This window comes from Acomys minous, assembly GCF_964271855.1.
Source record: "Acomys minous genome assembly, chromosome: 3".
NCBI classification, from domain to species: Eukaryota; Metazoa; Chordata; class Mammalia; order Rodentia; family Muridae; genus Acomys; species Acomys minous.
Genome location: NC_140485.1, coordinates 120,742,402 through 120,763,349, shown reverse-complemented (window position 1 = coordinate 120,763,349; position 20,948 = coordinate 120,742,402). Strand labels below are relative to the sequence as shown.

The 20,948-nt window shown below is 42.9% G+C and overlaps 1 protein-coding gene across 4 annotated transcripts in view; it reads left to right on the top strand.

The window, feature by feature from the left end:
• NHSL1 (NHS like 1) overlaps positions 1 to 20,948 on the top strand; it is a 234,722-nt gene that overhangs the window by 79,945 nt on the left and 133,829 nt on the right. The window contains exon 1 of one of the 4 annotated variants that reach the window (XM_084777584.1): positions 18,119 to 18,968. The exons of 2 other annotated variants lie outside the window; for them this stretch is intronic. In XM_084777584.1, the coding sequence (XP_084633710.1) occupies positions 18,767 to 18,968 (202 nt within the window). In that variant the 5' untranslated portion in view covers positions 18,119 to 18,766. Of the gene's footprint in view, positions 1 to 18,118; positions 18,969 to 20,948 lie in introns of those variants that run through there. One more of the 4 variants, XM_084777586.1, reaches the window with a different exon arrangement.

Here is a 20,948-nt window from a genome sequence, read left to right as displayed (position 1 = left end):
GTAGGAGAGTTTGGGTGGAGAAATTGCCCCAGGTCATTTGGCTAAACTGAGGCTTTATGCTTGTGCCTAGCAGGGAGGGGTTGGTTAGTCTCTGCTTAGCTAAATACTTGTTCCTAACCAGGAACCTGTCCTGAAAGAGGCACCTCCTTATCTGTGGGCAAGCTATCCAGTGTCCATCTTCTGACCACACATAGGTTGCTGTGTGCTCTACAGGCAGTACACTAGCCAACTGTCCCCATACGTGTCTGATGTGAACCCTGGGTGGCCCTTGGGTCCGTCTGCAGAGGTTCTGAATACATCGAGTGGAGCCAGGATTCTGTATTTAAGCATTTGCAGAGGTCACTTGGGACCAGGCCCAATTGAGAAGCACTGATTTGTACTCCTTAAATGAAGCAATGTCTGGATTGCTGCTTTTGTTCTTCTTGTGTGTGTGTGTGCGTGTGTGTGTGTGTGTGTGTGTGTGTGTGTGTGTGTGTGTGTGTCTTCCTCAATCCTTCTGGAGCCAGTCACCTTATTTTGGTTTTTGGGTTTCGAGACAGAGTTTCTCTGTGTAGCCTTGGCTGTCCTGGACTCACTGTAGACCAGGCTGGTCTTGAACTCAGAGATCTGCCTGCCACTGCTTCCCTAAGTACTGGGTGTACACTACTGGGCCTGGCACTGTGGCGCCCGCTCCACCACAGTACCGAGTCAAGGGCAAGGGACTGCGGATTTAACTCACACACACATACACACACAATAACACAGCGGGTCCTTCATGCTAAGAGAGCAGCGGCAGTGGCAGCAGCTTCAACCTTTATTCAGTGTTCAAAGAGCCTTCTTATAGACAGCAAAACAGGCATGCCACTCACAGGTGAAATCCCTCAAGAGGTGATTGCACACAGGAAGAAAAGTCCGAGGAGGGGAGAGGTGCATTCTCGGAGCAGTAAACATGACTGGCTAACCAACATAGACACAGACACGGAAGCTGCTAGAAACAGGACATGAAACCCAGTTGGGCCTGGTTCCTACATGGCACAATTCACCTTGTGATCTTATTTATTTTATTTTATTTTTATTTTCCCTCTGAGGCAGGGTCTTCTACTGGCCTGTAGCTCACCAGTAGCCTAAAGCTAAGCTAGCAGGCTAGTGAACTTTGGGGATGGATCCTCTTGTTTCAGGCACATGCTACACACACTCTCTCTTTTGTCCTGTCCTTTTTTGTTTTTAATTTCACATTGCTTTGTTGTTAATTTGATGTATATGGATGTTTTTGCCTGTATGTGTGTCTGTGCAGCATGTTGTGTGCCTGGTGTCTGCAGAGGCCAGAAGAGGGCATCAGGTCCCCCTGGAACTTGCTGCTGTGAGCTACCATGTGGGTGTGGGGAATCAAACCTGGGTCCTTTGAAAGAACAATCTTTACTCTTGACCACTGAGCCATCTCTCCAGCTTCTGTTCTGTCCTTTATCCTTCATGCAAAGTGCAGCAGCACGCTGCTGAAGGGCATGGGTACTTGGCTTCCTATATTGGGAAGCACACACAGGTTTGAAGTCGAAGCCAGTTTTGTTTGTTTTTCTTTTTTGGAGACAGGGTTTCTCTGTGTAATAGTCCTGGCTGTTGTGGAACACGTAGACCAGGCTGGCTCACAGAGATATACCTGCCTCTGCCTCCTGAGTGCTGGGATTAAAGGCTAGCAAATCAACACCTGGCTTCTTTTCTTTTCTTTTTTTTCTTTTCCTTTATTTTATTTTAATTCCCCACCAGTTTTTAAGTCAGTCCTGGGCGAGGTTTGAATTAATTAGAATGCTCCTTCTACTGGTAGTGGCTTTATTGCAGGTGGGTTGTTGTTCTGCCACCTGCTGGTCACCTACAGCAAGACAAGTTATGTTTTGTGGCGTGCTCCTCATCTAAGACAGGATTTCAAACTCAGTTTTCAATAGGCTGTAGATGAGGTGAAACTACTTTCCTGATAGAGCTGACTGCTCTGGGTTGAGTGTCTTACACATAATGTCGCAAGTCTGACAGAGTTAATTTCCTCTTCTTTGGAAATTTATTTTTTCCAGTCCAGGTGTTAAAATTTAATAAGAACAATGTGCTTTCAGGGATCAGTTTTCTGGATTAATCTCAGAAAGAAGTTTTGTTTTGTTTTTAATGCCATATGTCGGTTCTAGGAACAGATGATTCTGGTGGCTCGAGGTGGCGAGAGGGTGCATAAGATTCAGGTTCCACTGCTGGTGTAAAGGTATGATCTTAGAAAATGGCTGCATTTCCTTCTTGCTGGGTGTCTTTTACTCGAGCCAGAATTTTGCCAGGAAGTAGCAATTTCTAAAAGTCTAATAGAGTGGCTGGTGTTGGGTCCTGCAGGAGTGAAATACTTAGACGGGAGCATCTGTGTAACAGGTGACCTCACAGTGACTGTTTCTTCATCTGTAGGAAGTGAGGGAATTATCTCTTGAGATCCTTTGGTCTCAAGCTTCTGTGACTGAAATGAACTGTGGAGTATGTGGCTTCATTTTCATGGTGACAGTCAGAGGCACCATCTGATTCCTTCTAGGTGGTTCTAAGTGGTCAAAGTATTGACCTTGGTAAGGTGTTCTGGAAGTTTCTTTGGAGGTAGAGTTCATGCTTTGCATGGTTTTGTACCATTTTCTCTCTTTCTGTCTAGGTTTTTGTTTTTATGGTAGAGGGATGGAGATTGCACACATTAGGCGAGTACACTACCGCTGAACTACATTGCCAGCTCCTGCATTTGATGCATCGGAGACATGTTGACATATTAGTTAAGATTAGAAACATGGTAGCCATTTTTACTTCTTTTGCATATAACCATTTGAAACAGACCTAGGATCTAGGTTGGTAGCTCTACCTATAAACAAAAAGGAGCCTTTTAAGAAGCAGACTGATTGAACCTGGCTCGGTGGCACATACCTCTCAGCACTCATGGAGGCAGAGGCAATGCAGATCTCTGTGAATTCGAGGACAGCCTAGTCTATAAAGTTAGTCCAGCATTGTCAAAGCTACATGGAGAAACCTCGTCTTGGAGAAAAACAAAACAACACACACACACACACACACACACACACACACACACACACACATACACACACACACCAGCAGATCTTAAAGGGGTTGAGTATTCCACACAGCCCAGGAAAGGAATCGCTTTGAAAACATATGTGCCAAACAAACAAACAAAAAAATTCTAAGCACGTGATCTACTGAACAAGAATCCTTATTTTAAAAAGGCTCTAATGTTCCACATGGTTGGGAATCTAGGAACCGATACATTTCAGCCAGGCCTGGCCCAGCTGCTTGTGTAGTCTTTGAGCGGTGCCAGACTATCAGAGATGGAGCCTTGTGCTGCCCTAGACACTCACAAGCAGGCACCAATCAATCATCTTGTCTGCCTGTATCCCTCCCCCACCTTTATCAGTCTCCTGGATAAACACTGGATTAGACCATTGATTTCTTTCCTGGGAGGCCGTAGCCTCGTTAAGAGAGTCAGATTTTGATGTTTTCTGAGCCTTCGATGTAATCTCATTTGTAGAGGAAGTCTCATCTGGCGTTGGCCAAATAATATACTTACATATTAATTTTTAAGCGACATGTAGTCTGTTCTCGAGTAATGTCATTTTCTTAAGTGACATCTGGCCTGATCTGTAACACATGCTGCACTTGACTCTTAACTGCCTGTGTGCCGAAACAGTACTTCAGTTATGAACAAAAGATTTGCTATCATTAACGTTCTCTGTTTTTGAACCTACCTCTAGCCAGGTGTGTTTTTCTTATCAACAATTACCAGTAATGCTATGTGTCTCCTAGAGGTAGAGAGATGGGTACTTTTTCTTCTGTGTTCCTTTTTAAAAATTATCAGTAAAGCAAACGCCAATACATGTTTAGAACATGCTTTGAGAGAAAGAAAGTGAGAGGGAGAAGTTTGACTTTGGGAGTATTTTACTGTTGTCATCACTATTACTATTGTCAGTGTTAGTTCCATTTGCTTGCTTTTTTGAGGCAAGTTCTCCTTCTGGCTCTGTAGGCCAGACTGGCCCCTAATTCATGACTATTCTTTTCCTTTGGCCTCCTGAGCTTTGGGCTCATATGGACAGACACCTTCTCCTTTTTATTTAGTTATTTTTAAAGCTAAACTGATATTAATTTCTCAGTTTAGGTAAGGGAATGTGGCCATAGCTTTGCAGTTACTTGTTTATTTATTTATTTATTTGTAGTAATTTCTCTTAACTTGTCAGGATTTCACACTTCTCTGTATACCATGTATTGCCTCATATCACTTTGGGGGAGAAATATGTCTCCTGACAGATAGGCAAGATAGTAAGAGAAGCAGCTTTGCATTTCAGAGTTTGCAGGTGAAAGGTGGGTGCTCATGGAGAGACGCTTTTCCCTGACAGGCGTCTAGTGTCCATGTGGATCTCCACCTTATAACAGGCCTCATGTTGGTTGTACACACCTGTTCCTGGCACTAACTGTCATCCTTTTGTGCACCAGCCACATCTATTTCAAGTACTGGGAGATCCCGGGCTGCCCATGTCCCTTTGATGGTGAGAATATTTTGCCAGCAGGTGGACATCATGGTGCCAGCGTGTTCTCATTAGCTTTCATAATGGTGGAGAAGTGAAACCTCGGTTTCCAGTGTGCAGCGGTTCCATTAGGGACAGGAAACCCATGTGGGGACAGTTGTGAGCCTCCATAGATCTGTGTTCACTTAGGAGCTTTTAGGGACTGCACTGTCCTTGTTTCTCAGTAGGTTTTCTCAGTGAGGAAAGTCACCAAGAGATTCTCTATTGTAATGCCTGTGTTAGCGTTTGGCTGCCAGTCTCAGGACACTTCTGCCCACCGTCAGGGGAGAGGACCTGGTATTTGCTTTGTAGGAGTCCTTCATCCTCCGCTAAAGTTGCCTTTTGGTACATTCCTTTTGGTAGCATGACTTGGAGCAGCTCAGCACAACAACAGATGCTCTCTCTGTTTACCATCTCCATTTTGGTCTGTGGGGAGCAAATGTGAGTGTGTTAAGTGCCCTTAGGCCTTTTTTTTTTTTTTTTTTTCCTACTCAGGAGATGAGTTTACCACTTTAAGGCTCTGACAAATGTGGCTGCACAGAGACAGCTGAAGTAGTCATTATCAATTTGGAGTCCCATCTCCAAATAGTCTCTTTCACTTGGAGATTTTGAAACTGGTTGGGCAAGTTGCCAGTGCATGTGACTGCAGAAATTGTGCTGGTGAAGAGGAAAACATAGAAAAATAAGACCAAAACCAAAAAGTTCTGCAACTGGAGAGCTTGTAAAGGGGCCTCCCTTCACTCTCCCACGTTCTTTGGAGGAGCTACTAATTGAGTTCATCAACCACAGATTAGCAGCAGAAAAGACATTAACTTATGAACAGACAGGGATCCTGTATGACATGAGATTTGTAGACATGCCAGCTGATTGAAGCTCAGTAACATATGACCTGCAGAAAAGAACTATTCAGGCTTTTGGAGTGGAGTGGTGCTACTCCTTTTGGAAGGGATCGAAGGGGCTATCGTTGAGCATGGTGTTGTCTAGATGGTAGGGTGGTATAGATGCGTTCTCTCAATAATAAAGGCTGTTTGGAGCAGCTGTTACCTGATACATATTCTGAGATGTTGACTTATTTTCTAGATATAAATTGCTTTGACAAAAGGGCTGATTTTCAGAACGACTCCTGCATTAGCTCAAGTATGCCAATGAAGTGTATTTTGGAAGTAGCATCCATATTCCATAGGATGGTTGTGCCCCAATCCTCAGCATTTCCATGTGCCTCAGAAAGTGTTAAATTAAAAGGAAATTCTTATAGACCAAGTGTGAGTTTTTTTTTGGGGGGGGAATATTTATGTATTTTTATGTATACAGTGTTCTGCCTACATATACACCTGCATGCCAGAAGAGGGCACCAAGTCTCATTATAGATGATTGTGAGCCACCGTGTAGTTGTTGGGAATTGAATTTAGGACCTTTAAAAGAACAGCTAGTGAGTGCTCTTAACCTCTGAACCATCTCTCCAGCCCCAAAATGTAAGTTTTATAGACATAGCATGAGAGAATTGCACAATCCCAATGTCCTTTGACAAAGTTCTTAGGTGTGTCTAGTTACCCAAGTAAAGTTGTAGGTACATTGTTCACCAGAAGAATCAAGCCTGTGAGCTCTTTAGTTCCAGAGTGGAAAGTTTAAAATACTACTTTAAAAAAAAAAAAAGAACCGAAAAAGTATCTGGGCAGTATAGTTCTGTTTGTGAACCATAAACAAATGTGTGAATACTATATCTTAATAAACATACAAGTACCTAGAAATAATTTCCATAGGATGATAGGGGAAAAGCAGCATGCTTCTGTGTAGCATTTTGTTTTTTAGAAAAAGCTGAAATAAGGGCTGGGAAAACAGCTCATTTGGAATAGTACTTGACATGCAAGCATGAGGACCTGTGTTTGGGCCCCACAACCCACAAGTGGTATGTACCTGTAGCCTTAGTGCTGGGAGATTCTGGGGTGCACCATTATGGAGCTCACTGGCCAGCCCGCCTAGTCTACTCAGCAAACTGGAGGCCAATGAGTGCTTGTTTCTTAAAAAAAAAATCAAGGTAGGCCAGGCGCGGTGCCGCATGCCTTTAATCCCAGCACTCAGGAGGCAGAGGCAAGCGGATCCCTGTGAATTTGAGGCCAGCCTGGTCTACAAGGGGAGTCCAGGACAGCCAAGGCTACACAGAGAGACCCTATCTCAAAACAAAACAAAACAAAACAAAACAAAACAAAACAAAACAAAGAATCAAGGTAGACAGCTCCTGAAGAATGACAGCCAAGACTGACTGCTGGCTCCCCATGAACATGCACACATGTGTCCGTGCACTCATGAAAATATGTACTTGTGCACAGGCATGCACAAACCGAAATAGAGAAAAGTAAGCTGTGAAGTATTATATTGGTGTTTTTTATGATTAGTATAATTCTGAATGAAAATTAAAAACTGGGCCAGCTTGGTGGTTTACACCTATAGCCAGGAGGCAGAGGCAAGAAGATCTTTGAGTTGGAGGCCATACTGATTTGGTTAGTACTAGAGTTCCAGGACAGCCGGTCTTGAAAGACAAACAAACAAACAGAAAATTAAAAATTAGATTATTAGAATATTCTTAGTATTACATGTTTGCCATAAGACTTTTTAGGGAATACAGAAGCGAAATTAAAACTTGATAACCACCCATTATACCACATTCTACTTGTAATATCTATGTTTTCTCAGATATATTATCCCAGCCCATTTTCCATTCACTTATCACCATGTCTCCATTTGTTCTATAAAGCTTGTTCATTTTCTATGAAGTTATAAGTAGTGACTTCAACTATCCATATTTACTTGAAACCTTAACAGGCTTGGAGCTCATTTGTGGAAGCTTGATTAAAGGTGAATTTCCTGATTGCTCACTAAATAAGACACAAACGTGGATTTTTTTTTTTTTTTGAGACAGGGTTTCTCTGTGTAGCCTTGGCTGTCCTGGACTTGCTTTGTAGACCAGGCTGGCCTCGAACTCACATTGATCCACCTGCTTCTGAGTCCCAAGTGCTGGGATTAAAGACATAGGCCACCACCCCAGGACAAGATACTGTCTTGGCCATCTCATTCTGTTGTCTCAAGTGATCTGTTACAGGTACCTGGAATGTAGCATGACTTTTGTTTTGGCCACCTAGAAGTTTAAATGTTGATAGGCAGAAAAGAGTTTTCATTGTGACAAGTATTTTAACTAGCTTACATTGCAAAGAGACACAGCAGCATGGGTAATTTAGAACGTCTCCTTGATTACTAGTGGGCTTCTAATACAAATGTTCATATTTGATTTTCAGAGCATAATTTCAGTACTATGCTTGAGTGGGCCATGGAAGAACAAGAATGTTCTTGATTTGTTCAGGTCTGATTCTGTACCTAACAAGGGCTGCCTTAGACCAGTGTAACCAGAAGACATCGGTTGTTATGATTGATGCTCACTGATTTCATGATTTTCTGATTTTCTTAGGCCCACCTCCCTCCTTCCCTCCCTCCCTCCCTCCCTCCGTCCTTTCCATCCTGCCTTTTTTTTTTTTTTTAAATTCCTATTCATGGAACTAGAGAGATAGCTCAGTGGTTAAGAATGCTTTTATAGAGGACCTGGGTTTAGTTCCCAGCACATGCATGGTAGCTCACCTCTTACACCCTCATTTGGTTTCCATAGGTACCAGACGTGCATATGATGTATGCATTTGTGTGTGTGTGTATACAGTCATACACATAAAAATAAAAAAATCTTTAAATTCTCAATTTTTTTTGTTTTTGTTTTGTTTTTGTTTTTTACACAGTTGTTTCTAGAGGAAAAAAGGCTTTAGGGCTATAGGAAATTTTATGTGGAGTAATAGGAAAATAGACCATTGGTTAAGAGTACTGACTGGGGCGCTGGAGAGATGTCTCTATGGTTAAGAGCACAGTTGGCTCTTCCTGAGGTCCTGAGTTCAATTCCCAGCAACCACATGGTAGCTCACAACCATCTATAACAAGATCTGGTGCCCTCTTCTGGCATGCAGGTGTACATGCAGAGAAGGCACTCATACATAAAATAAAGAAATTAAAAAAAAAATTTTTTTTTAAAAATATCAGCAAGGTTCTCTTTAATTACCTTTTGTACAGATTTGCTTTTAGGATATTTCAAGTTTTTTTGTTTTGTTTTGTTTTGTTTTTTGTAAAATGCCATTTTTAAAAATTATTTTATTTTTGTACATATACATTTATATTATTACACACATATACAATAGATTACCTATGGCAAGAAGAACCATGACACAATCAGGAATTATATAAATGTTACCTTCTTAGTGTTTTGGCTATATTTGACAGCCTTGAGGAAGACATCTTTCCTATCTTGGTGCATCTAAATTTCTGAATGTAAATCAATCTCCATGACATATTGTCATTATCAACTTAGAACACCTATCTAGACCTAAAAACATCTTAACTCCTGAACAATTAAGCTTCATTGTAAAACTAAGCTACCTGGTCTTCAACTCCCTCAGAGACTTGAGAAGGAGTAAACTTGATTATCTGAGTATGCCAGGAGTGCAGGTTAGTAGCTTTCCAAATGAGAAGATGACAGAGACAGGTTGCTGACCGAACACCCACCCCAAATTCTCTATAGCATTGGAGCATCTTCTTCAGCCTTCTGGCCCAATATATCTAACAGACGTATTTGTGAGGCAGGAACTATTGACGACTTGTTAACCCTGTCTTGGCAGAGTACTGGTTGGTCTTCCAGAGGAACTTGGTTCAATTCGCGAGTCCCGTGTGGCTCCACAATCATCTGTAACTATGTCTCATCACCTTTGAGGACACCAGGCATGCACCAGGTGCACAGGCATACATGTAGACAAAGCACCCATGCACATAAAATAGATAAATACATTTTAAAAAGATTGCTTACTGTATGACATCTACATAGTCTCAATTTACCAATTACTATTCAAGTCAGAACTACTGTGGCTAAAATTGCAGCATTTTTTATTATGTCCTGATGTACCTTACAAATATTAAGGCAGGTATTATTGACTAAAGATAGGATTTTTAGTAGAATCTCAAAGTAAAAACTGAAAGCTTCCCATTTTTTATTTTTATTTTTATTTTTTTATTTATTTTGGTTTTTTGAGACAGGGTTTCTCTGTATAGCCTTGGCTGTTCTGAACTCACTTTGTAGACCAGGCTGGCCTCGAACTCACAGCAACTTGCCTGCCTCTGCCTCCCAAGTGCTGGAATTAGAGGTATGTGCCACCATGCCTGGCCAAGCTTCCTATATTTAAGATGTCTTCTTATTATTATTCATGGGATTTATATGTAATAAGAGCAAAAAGACTCAAAGTGAGGCTTAATGTCAGTCTGTAAGTCACCATCAAGTGTTCAGAACACTTAATATACACATTTTTTATTTTTGTTTTTGTTTTTTCGAGACAGAATTTCTCTGTGTGGACTTGGTTGTCCTGGGCTCCCTTTATAAACCAGGCTGGCCTTGAACTCACAATGATCTGTCTCTCTCTGCCTCCTAAAGTGCTGGGATTCAAGCTATGTGCCACCATGCCTGGCTGTATTTCCACCCCGCCACCCCCGCCCTGGTTTTCAAGACAGGGTTGAGTTTTTGTTTGTTTGTTTGTTTGTTTGGGGTGTGTGTGTGTGTGTGTGTGTGTGTGTGTGTGTGTGTGTGTGTAGCCCTGGCTATCCTGGACTCCCTTTGTAGACCAGGTTGGCCTTGAATTTACAGAGATCCACTTACCTCTGCCTCCTGAGTTCTGAGATTAAAGGGATGTGCTACCATACCTGGCTGCACTTTTGATTCTTAATATAGAGTTTTTTGTGTTTTTTGTTTTTTTTCCCCTGAAAATTTTTACCAATTGTCTTTGTTGAAAAGTTCAGCTTCAGCTAACCTATTAGGCCACACTTTCCCAAAGTTTTTGTATTTTACAAATATTCTATAATAGATTGTTGAAAAGAAACTAGAACATTTGTAATGTGTAAGAATGTGTGCCCCTCCCCCACCCCAGATTTTTTTTGTAGAGAGATGGATAAAGACACTACCTGTGGTAGATTCTCTCAATACTTTCTTGTATCGCTTTCTGATGCATCTGTAATAATCTCCCTTAAACCATTCTAAAAGCAGCTAGGTGGTGTTGGCACATGCCTTGGGAGACAGAGACAGGCAGATCTCTGAGTTTGAGGCCAGCCTGGTCTATCAGTGGGTTCCAGAACCACCAGGGACATACAGAGAAAAGCCCTGTCTTGAAAAACAAAAAGAAAACCAGAATTTCTCTCAAACAAGGAAGTTGTTGCTCTCTGCCAGCCCCGGAGGTCAAAGGGTTGTGGTTTTGGTAAGGCTTCCAGCAAGTTCCAGCTCCCTGCTTCTTCTGTCATCCAGAAGCAGCATCCAGGTGGAATCCCTGCATCTCGGCCTTTCTGCTTACCTGCTTTTTCCTTTTCTGTCCCTGTCTCCCTCTCTTACTCTCGTAGAAAGGATGCATGGGGTTTCATTAAGTGTTCACCCAAGAGAACCTAGGATAATAGCCTCATCTAAAATTTTTTTAATTAAAGATTTATTTGTTTAATTTACTTCATGTGTATGTGTGTGTGCCTGAGTGTATAGATATATGTAGCATTGTGTACAGGTAGGTGCCTGCAGAGGCCAGAGGAAGGTGTTGGATCTTTTGGAACTGGGGTTATATAATCCAATCACAGGTGTATACTTTCTACCATATAAGGCCATGTAGGCATTGCCCTCCTACTGTACTACAGAAACAAGCAATTGTACTGTTGTTTATATTTTTCCAAGTCATCATTTTTTGCAAAAGTGTATGCTGGCCAAAGTGAGCAGTGTGAGAGTCAGCTCTGAGATTTTCAGGATTTTAGCAGCTGGTTGTAAATTACTGCCAGCTTGAAATTGACCTTGGTGGGAATCTTTACAACATGGAAACTGGCAAATACTGTAAATCAAGGTTTCTTCCATCCCTCAACTCCCACACCAGCGAGCTGCTTTCCCAAAGCAGCACCCATGGATCAAATCTCTCCATCCACAAGAAACTCAGCCTGGAGCATTTCCCATCTCAATAAGCTCCCACAAGGCTTTGCTTGTCTTCTCCCCCCCCCCCCCCTTTGCCTCTTATGTTACAAGTAACTGTGAATATCTGTGTGGTACAATAAACATTATTTTTTCCTCCTGAGCTAGGGCCTATCTTTTGTATTGTACAGCCTGGCTCGTTTCCCAGCAAAGGGTCAATACATTACTTGAACTGATACCTTTACCTGGCCTCTTTTCCACTTTTGGAGATCACTCATAAGCTGATACAAACTGAGGAAGTTGCACTCCCAATATACACATTTCTATTTCTCTATGTTTACTTATTTGTAGACAACCTTGAATTTAGGTGCTTTTTGTTTGCGTGTTTTGAGGTGAGGTCTCTTTGTGTAGCTCAGGCTGCTCTCAAATTTGAGATCCTTCTGCCTCCGTCTGTGGGGTGCTCTGATAGCCAAAGTGCTGCATCACAGCTTACAAGAATTCGGGTTCTGAGTGATGCCGCCCAAAATCATTTTAAGCCCTTTGTGCTCAGTTCTGTTGACTGGTGGTGTTAGAAGGTTCTAGCTCTCCCGAATTACTCCTCGTGTTGCTGAGATGAGCATGTGTTCCTGACTTGGAGTGGAAATGTAGTGAAAGCTTGTTGACTTGAAAGCAAGCCTGTGAAAAATCCAGCTCGACACAGTGTTGTGCTGTGTAAGCCAAGGTGAATGTAGTTAGAAAGCGGGAACAAAATGGAATAAATGCTTTGGGAGGTTGCTTGGGTTAACTGAAAACTTTCTTTTTGTCATAAACATCTCCCAGGGGGAGGAAAAAAAAAGCATAAAAGCCTTTCTTCTGACCAGTTAGGCCCCTGCCAATCTCTTTGGAGAGCCAAGGAGAATGTGAAACCGCTCTGTTGATTTTGGTTGAGTGTTCACTGCAACAATTACTGGGATTGATCCCTTGATTTTGAAGTTTGGGTAGATGAGAGCAAATAAAATATTCATGTCTGGACAAATTAAGATGGGCACGGTGTCTTTTTCTGAAATGAAGGAGAGTAACTGTGCAGGCAATGAGATTTTATTATTCACTCTATAATTCACATTATGGTTTTATTACCATCTTAACTTTTTGATTTTGGTGGTTTGGTGCTAAAGGATTGATCACCTTGAAGGTCTAATTATGTCCTTCTCTTAAAGCATAAGCTCAAAAAATGTAAAGGGACATGAATAGATGGCTCCATTGTTCACTCTGTCACAGCGAATCCCTTGTCTTCCAGGAGGTGTTGGCTCAAACGTGACCTGTGGCACTACCGTCATTTAGCCACCTTTTCGGAGTTCCGAATTTCAGGTCCTTCCTCAGATCTGAATGAGACTCTGTATTTTAATAAGATCCCCTGTGATTTACGTGTTTAACAAGGCTTATAAAAAGCTGATTGAGTAGGAGGAAACATTAGTAACTATAGCAGTCACTGCAGAGGCCACTGGAAATGTATGAAAAACAATGAAGTTAACATTTTCAAAGATTCTTTCATTTCATTTCAGAGTTTTACCTTTGACCCTTGTATCTGAAAAAGTAGCAATGCTGATTCTCAGTTTTAGGGACTCTTCTCTCCTGAACCCCTTAAGGAGGCGTAAACTGGGTGCAGGTGTCACCCTTTTGGCTGCTGACTGCTTCACAAACTCTGAAGGTCTCCATGCTCTGTCACCCGCATCCTATGTCCCACTGTCGGTGTTACTCCTTGCAGTGTGCCTCACCTCAGGGGACACCCAGGGGACCCAGGGGACCGATGCTGCCATTTTGCTCCTGTATCAAATGATCCCATGGGGCCAGTGGGATAAGGCTCAGGGTGTCAGATTTTCAAGGAGGCCTTTTGCCCCTCCCAGACGTCAAACGGTAGACAAAAGTAAGCGTTTAGTCTCTTCATGTGAGAACAACATTACTCATTCATAGAAAGGAGTTAAGTGGCTTCCGAAACCAGACGTTTTAGGCCAAGTTGGCATGGAAGTCATGATTTTTCCTGTCTCAACCCCTGGAATGTTGGGGTTATAGAGCTATAGGTGCCTGTCAGGTACTTTCTGTCATTATTTTAAGAGAGGCTCCGCTGTAGGCCAAGGCTGGCGCCAAGCTCCCTGCATAGCCAAGGGCAGCCTTGAGCTGATCCACCTTGCCTATGTCTCCCGAGCGTTGGGATCACAGGTCTGCACCGCGCCTCCCACTCCCAGAGCTAATAGTTCTTCCTATGCAGCAGTAGGTGAGTGTGGATGAAGGAAGGAGGATTTAGTGTACTGAGAAGAGTTCGGGTGTGGTTGTGTGGGTAACATGACCTTGCTTCTGTGTTCTTGTTTTGTTTCTTAGCTACAGTTGGGACCATGCCAAGAACTTGGGAGGTACAGGTAGGTAGGTAGATCAGAAGTTCAAGGTCAGTCTTGGCTACATAGGGAATTTGAGCCCAACCTGGACTACTGGAATCCCTGCCTCAACCAAACAACCAAACCAACCAAGCAAAAAGCACACAACCCCTCCTCAGATCCGACTAACAGTAACTGTATCACAGTGTTTACCTTCATATGTGGAGGTAGACTTTAATTATTAGTGTGTACAAATTACTGCGTAGAGAGACTTCCACTTAACTCTGCCCTTATATTATTCATGAGAAGTGGCTGTTGGGAAATCTACTCTACCCTGTCCCAGAAGTAAAAAGCCCCTGAGGGGTTGTCTGGGAGATTTGGGTGGTAATGGTGATAAGGGCCACGTTGCGGTGCTCTCTCCCTCCCCCCATTTCAAGCTGCCGACTGCTGTGTGTGCCTCCCACCTCTCTTTTTCTCTATTCAAAAGCCTTCAGATCAGCTCCCGTTCACCCTCCAGGGGGGGACCGAGCCCACCCACTCAACAGCCCAGCACTATTTTCTGTTGGCCTCTCCTCTCCCCTTCTTGCTTCACCAGAGCAGATGAGGTATACATGAAAATTAGAAATCATGTAGAGGCCAAAAGAACTCATGGCACTTGAAATGAATTTTTTTACTCTTGGCTGGCATTTTACACAGATGGCAAGTAGGGTAATTTCATGCCTGATTTAGTGGAGGGGGTTTGTTTCATTGTATATGCTGTCATGTTTAACAATTTGTATTAAACGGGAAACTTTGACTTGACTACCCTCCACTTTAAGAATACTAGCGTAGATGCATGAAAAGCAAACGGCTTCTGGATGTATCCAAACTACCCTACCTACCCTTGGTAGAAAAGGGTTTCTTCAAATTCATGGGCATTAACTCAGGCATTGAACTAGAAACCTTCAATAAGAGTATATTTTGGTGCTTTTCAGTTTTTATAGATATAGCTTTTATTTAACTTATTCTTTAAATTATTCCTGAAATAATCTATTTTCTTCTAGCATTGCTAGCAGTGATTGGTAAGTGACCCAAAAGGGGCCAAGACTTACTATAAAAGAGGCAGTCAGTCATTGGCTTGATACAGGTCCACCCTGGCGTCATTCTCCGGCCATTCTGACCTTTGGGCTCCAGTCACACAAGTAATGGATGGACAAGGGTGCTAGTGGGCGACAGCTGTGACAAAGCCCTTGTATTAAAGCGACACATTTCATTCTTTGCGGCCTCACAGACTCCTGCGGAACGTGTAATTTCGGCAAGCCTGTTTATCTGCTTTCCCAGTCAGTGCCTGAAGCACAGCCGTAGCTGAGTGGTGGGAGGGAGCGGTATTGGCACACATGATGACAGCAGAAGTTGCAGTGTGACAGCTTGGTGGCAGGAGGCGGACATGGGAAAACCCAGCACAGTGAGGAGTGGGGTCAAATCTGTTCAGCAGCGGGTCTCTTTAAAAGGTCTGAGAGGGGTGTATTCTCATAGTTTTTCGTTTTTGTTTTTAAGTGAGGGAAAGTGGTTAAATTACATCCTGCAATTTTGAAGGTTCTGGCTGAAGTTATTTAAGAAAACCAATGACACCCTAAAGGTTAGGCTACTCCTCAACAGCAATACTATGAAGATTACAACATGTCTGAGGTTCTAGGTACATAGTACCCGTGGCCCTGATTTATCGTCCATTGATTAAGGTGTGTGGTCTTTTGTAGTTGCTAAACAGGTGCAGTTTGAATGAGTGTAGTAGCTTCTGAGGCAGCCCACTTAGGCTCTTCTTAGGTAACTGGAACCAACATGCAGCATGAATAAAGCTAACTGTGTTTCCCATGGCTGACTAGCAGCATTGTATTCACTACTAGTCAATAGCAAGTTTAATCCAGTTAGTAAATTACTTAATGTGTGTGATTTTTTTTTTTTTTAGCAATTATTCCATCATCTAGGTCAGTGTTTTTCAACCTTCCTAATGTATTGATCCTTTAATATAGTTCTTCATATTGTGGTGACCACCAGCCATAAAATTATTTCATTGCTACATTATACTTTTGCTATTATTATGAATCATAATGTAAATATCTGTTATGTAGCATATCTGATATGTGACTCCTCTAGGTTGAGAACTACTACTGATCTAGGCTCATGAGGATTGTTTAATAATTTCTGTTTTGTAGTTTGTAGGAACAGTTTCTAGAAATCCAGTTGTTCATTTGCCTACACTTAGGGTAAAATTAATTTTTTTTCAAATAACTTCAGCTGTCTATATAAATATAAGTGACTTTAAGGCAGCGTCTTGAAGTCTTGGCTCTAGTAGGCTAATTATTAGTCTTGTTTGCTTGAAGCAAGTTTTCTCCTTGTCCCTCCATTAGCTTCTTGGTAGACGTGTGCAGGGCTGGGCCTATGTGAAATGCACCCACTGGTTACTGCTTACTGGTCTGGGTACAACAAAACTGTGTACCTGCTGCTCCAAGAGGCCCGTTGAAGAGGATCCAGCTGCACTTACGGTGTATAAGGATTGCAAGGGGCTCATTCTGAAGCTTGAGATACATTTATGTTCTAAATGCAGATCTTTGTAAGATATGGACAGCAAGTTGGAGAGAATTCTGCTCATCGTTTGGGGTCCATGCATTCTTGGAGGGCAGAGCTATGTATGTATTGGGGGAATGGTCTCATGAAGTTCTAAACAGTGATGCTAAACAGCCTTGAGGGCTCTTAAACATTTTTCTGAGGTACTTTTAATAATTCCTTAGCTTTATAGTTTTAACTCTTGGTACTTACTGTGTTTTGGAGACAGGATGTCATGTAGCCGAGACTGGCTGCTCTACGTGTAGTTAGAAGATGACTTTGAACTCTTGCTCCTTCTGCCTTTACCTCTTCAGTATCAGGATGATGGGCATGCACCACTGTGCCTGACAGTTATGTCACCTCTGCACTTGTCATCATTGATTGTCAACATGGATAAATTAAGAGCTGAAGTAGGCCCAGCACACCCAGTAGACATGAACCTTTGGCCCAGTGGTGTCTGATATAACTAGCTTGCCATCCCTGACCGCTGCTCTGGCATGGCCTTGCATTTCCCTGCCTCTAACTTGAGGGATTTAAGCCCTGTGGTCTCGTGAGAACCCTAGTAGCTTGTAGGACCTCACCGGTGCAAACTGGACTGTTTTGTTGCGGGTCTTCAGTCCCAGTGCCTTCCTCTTGCGTAGCGTGAGAACTGACTATCCTTGGGACACTTTGCCATGGTGTGCTTTGGCCTGGTGTGCTGAAGGACCTTTTCTTAACAGTCTCGAGAGAATTGGAATATGCTTGTGACACAAAGTTTGCTTCTAGAACTTTTTGTTTGTTTGTTTGTTTGTTTTTCCCAGACAGAGTTTCCCTGTGTATCCCTGGCTGTCCTAGAACTCACTGTGTAGACCAGGCTGGCTTCAAACTCAGAGCTCCTCCTGCCTCTGCCTACTGTGTGCTGGGATCAAAGGCGTTTGTCACTGCCCAGCTGCTTCTGGAATGTTTATTCAGGTTATTTTCCAGCAAGCTTGTTAGTGTTGATATGACTAATTTCTTTATTTGTTGTTGTCCACCTCACTCTGTGTTTCACTCTGGGGCGGGGGATGCTACTACTTAGGACCAAAGTGTCACACTGACCTAGGGAAAGTGCTGGTTTCCAAAGTGTTGCAAGGTAGATTTTCTAGGCACTTTGCCTGCCCCTGATTGCTCCACGGTCGTTTTTTACCCTCCCCAGATACGATTCTTTCTGATTGGGTGGCTGCACATGCTGCCAGCTGATGTCAGGAGGGGGAGGCAGGAACAGGTGCAAACATGGCTGCATTGCACCTTTGCTGAAAGCAGGAAGTAAAGTCAAACTGTTTACCTTGTCTTTGCTAATGGCATTCCTTAATCCCTCTAGGAATGCTGGGCTAGAATTAAAAGCGCTTCTGGTGATACACTTTTTCACAAGCGGGTCCAATAATTGGCAACCAGATTCTTTTTGTGATCTGCTTATGTCTACGCTCGGCACAAGCTCGCATTTCCATTGCTTTCCTGGAGTTCAGAAGTTTGAGCTACCACAGAAGTGTGGTCTGTGGAGGGGCGGGGCTCCCTGTCTCCAATGAGGTGCCTTCCGTAGCGAGCAAGCCTATCATCTTTCGCAGGAGTGCTTACTCTGTAATCCAAGCGATAGCCACGCAGCCTGTTTTATTGTTTGTGGAGTCCTGCGGCTAGGAGCGCTTCCCAGACGGGAAGGAGGGCAAGTGGGCGGTTTATGATTCTGCCCTGTGCGCGGACAGAGCCGAACCCTTTGATTTCTCCTGAGTAACCTGTGTGGGTGAACTTTAAACTGGGGGCCTGCTTGACGCTGGATCTTTCTCTGCAGGGTGAGGAGTTGGCTTTCTGCCTTCAGAAGGAAAGATGCCCTGGAGAGGCGTAGGATTACATTTAGGGATGCTAGCAATACAGCCAAGTGTCGGGGTACCTTGGCTCTTCTTCGCAAAGTCTTGGCAAGTGTGTCTGAAATGATCACACTGCTTCTTCTTCTTCTTTTTATTTTTTAAGCTTGTATTTTTATTTACTTTTATTTTTTTTCCCGTGGACTTCTCGCCAGAAATTGGTGCCGCAATATGGCTAGAGCAAACCATTTTTAAAAAAAAATGTATCTTTAATCCTTCATTTTCCTTTCCCTTTTAATCCGGCACACAGAAGCACAAAGCCTGCGCGACTCTCAGCGTTGTCGTCTGGATAAGTGGGAAGGGGCAGGCTTCTTTCAAGGACCCGGGCCAATTCTAAAAAGCCAGCTTTTTGTTTGTCAGGCTGCCCTTTGTCTCTAGAGAATTTGGATGTGAAAGAAGATGAAAAAGGAAGGCTCCTCAGGTTCCTTCAGACTCAAGGCAAACCCAGGCTCCCTCTCACGTGCTGTGAGTTGGATAAATTTCTCCTCCCTGTCCAGGCAGACAAAGAGGCTGTTTCGCAGTGATGAAGAGCTGTCCGTTTGTGGGCAGCAGGTGGAAGCAGATGATGAGAATTGGATATACAGAACCCAGCACAGAAAAGGTGACTTCAAAAAAAATAATCTTTTTAAAAAGTTTGTTCTATAGAATTCTTTGTTTCTATCAATGATTTCTTTTCATGTCCCCCTCACCCCCACCCTACTAGGAGTTTCTTGTTTGTTTTTGTGTTGCAATTCAGTATCTTTCATTTGTTTATGTGTCTAAAATAAAAACTGCATCAAGATTCAGCTTGAGACTGTAGCTTTCCGAGAAGATTAAATAGCTGTTGGCTGCAGCAGGCTCTTTCCCTTCCTTACCCCAGTCCTTGCTCTCCTGTAATTTGGGTAAAGTCAATGAGAAGATGTCACCACAGATGGTATCTTCTAGTCTGGGGCAAAGCATGAGCTCTTTCTGTAACTGCTGTGAAAAAACTTGGGGATTTGTGGATGGTCTTTTTGCAGCTTTCTTCTGAGAAAATGAATGGGTTCTGTGAACCCTTGAATTAGACAGGTGTTGAGTATGACGCAGAGGGAAATGGACACACAAGGGGTTTACCTCGGCCAAAAAGAGTTTTGGATTTCTGTCAAGTTCCTTGTCAGACCAGTGTTGCTGTCTGTTCTCAGGATTAGCATGTTAGACCCCCCTGGAAGGTAAGAAAAACTATAGCCTTGCTGGAGGAAAGAGGGGTACATTCTGCTATTTAATAACACTTCCTATTTTCTATATAGAATTTCTGGCATCTGCCTATTAGTATGTCTGCAGTAGGGACTGAGTTGGTTAGCTTTGAGATGGTCTCTGTTGTTGGATGTTGTCCAGAGTCCAGCAGGGAAGCACTCCTGTGCTACAAGGAAGCCCAGTCCAGACAGTGGCAGGACTTTGTGTGACTTGTTTATTGCCTTCTGTCTCTGTCAAGAGAAAACTTGCTAGAGCGTCTCAGGGACCCAACCACCCTTCCCTTTCCTTTGGGAATCCAAACTGCAGAAATGTGAAAATTAACTAACCTGTATGCTTCTGGGTACATGGCCACTCTGTGCATCCTGAGAGTTAAACACAGCTCTTTTACAAGGACAGTGGGTGTCAACGCACTTGTGCTGGTCTGTTGAACTGTGGCAGAGGAAGAACGGGTTAATATTCTTTGAAGATGTCAGTAGTTTCCTGTGTCAAGGAGGTGGCCATCACTGTCTACCCATATTGAGTTTAAACCCTGGCTTTTGAGTTCACACTGTATATAATTGCCAACGCTGGAATAGGCATTTGCTTTCTGGCTAGAGCTGTATTGCTTAAAATCTGTGAACTATTTTTCTAAATCAGGAATAAGCTGTGGTTTTGGTAAGTGACTGCGCTGTTATGTTTGAACCAAATATGTTTGTAGGGTGGACACCATAGTGCTGTGGTTGTGAGGCGGTGCACTTTTTTTTTTTCCAGAAGAAGTTGCTTCTCAGAACTTACTTTGCTTCAAAACAGCTGCTGCCAAGTTTCTGTTGAAGACTGCATACGTGTGAGCATGTGGCTTTCTTTTAAGACGTCCACTGTCCATGGTTCATCTAAATTAACATTAAAGGGAGAGAGACGGAATTGGCATGTGTTAGGTTTAGTTGGAAAGTGAAGCAAGTAGAGTATACTTGACTTGTAGAAAATAAGGACGTCCTTGTGAAGAGCAGGGGCAAGTTCTAAAGGAAGGGAGGGCTTGTTTATTTATAACACAAAACACCGTGCCTTTTATCCCTTCACGCAACAGGGAGAACTGTAGCCTCCTGTGTACACGTGGGGGCCTACTACACCATATACACATTTATAGGTTCTTAGAAATAATTGGCCCAAAATAAATATTATCATTTTGACATAAGGGGCTAGGGGCGACCCATAAAAAGCTGCCTGCACATTACAAATCACAGAATTATATTGTTTCCATGTTTAGCTTGCAGAAAGAGTTTGGCTCTCATCCTTGACGTCCTGTCTCAGGGGCATGTTCTAACAGTTGGTCTTTATTCCTCATAACTCTCTCCTTTGGAAAATTTTAGAAGTGATATCTGTTTACACTAGT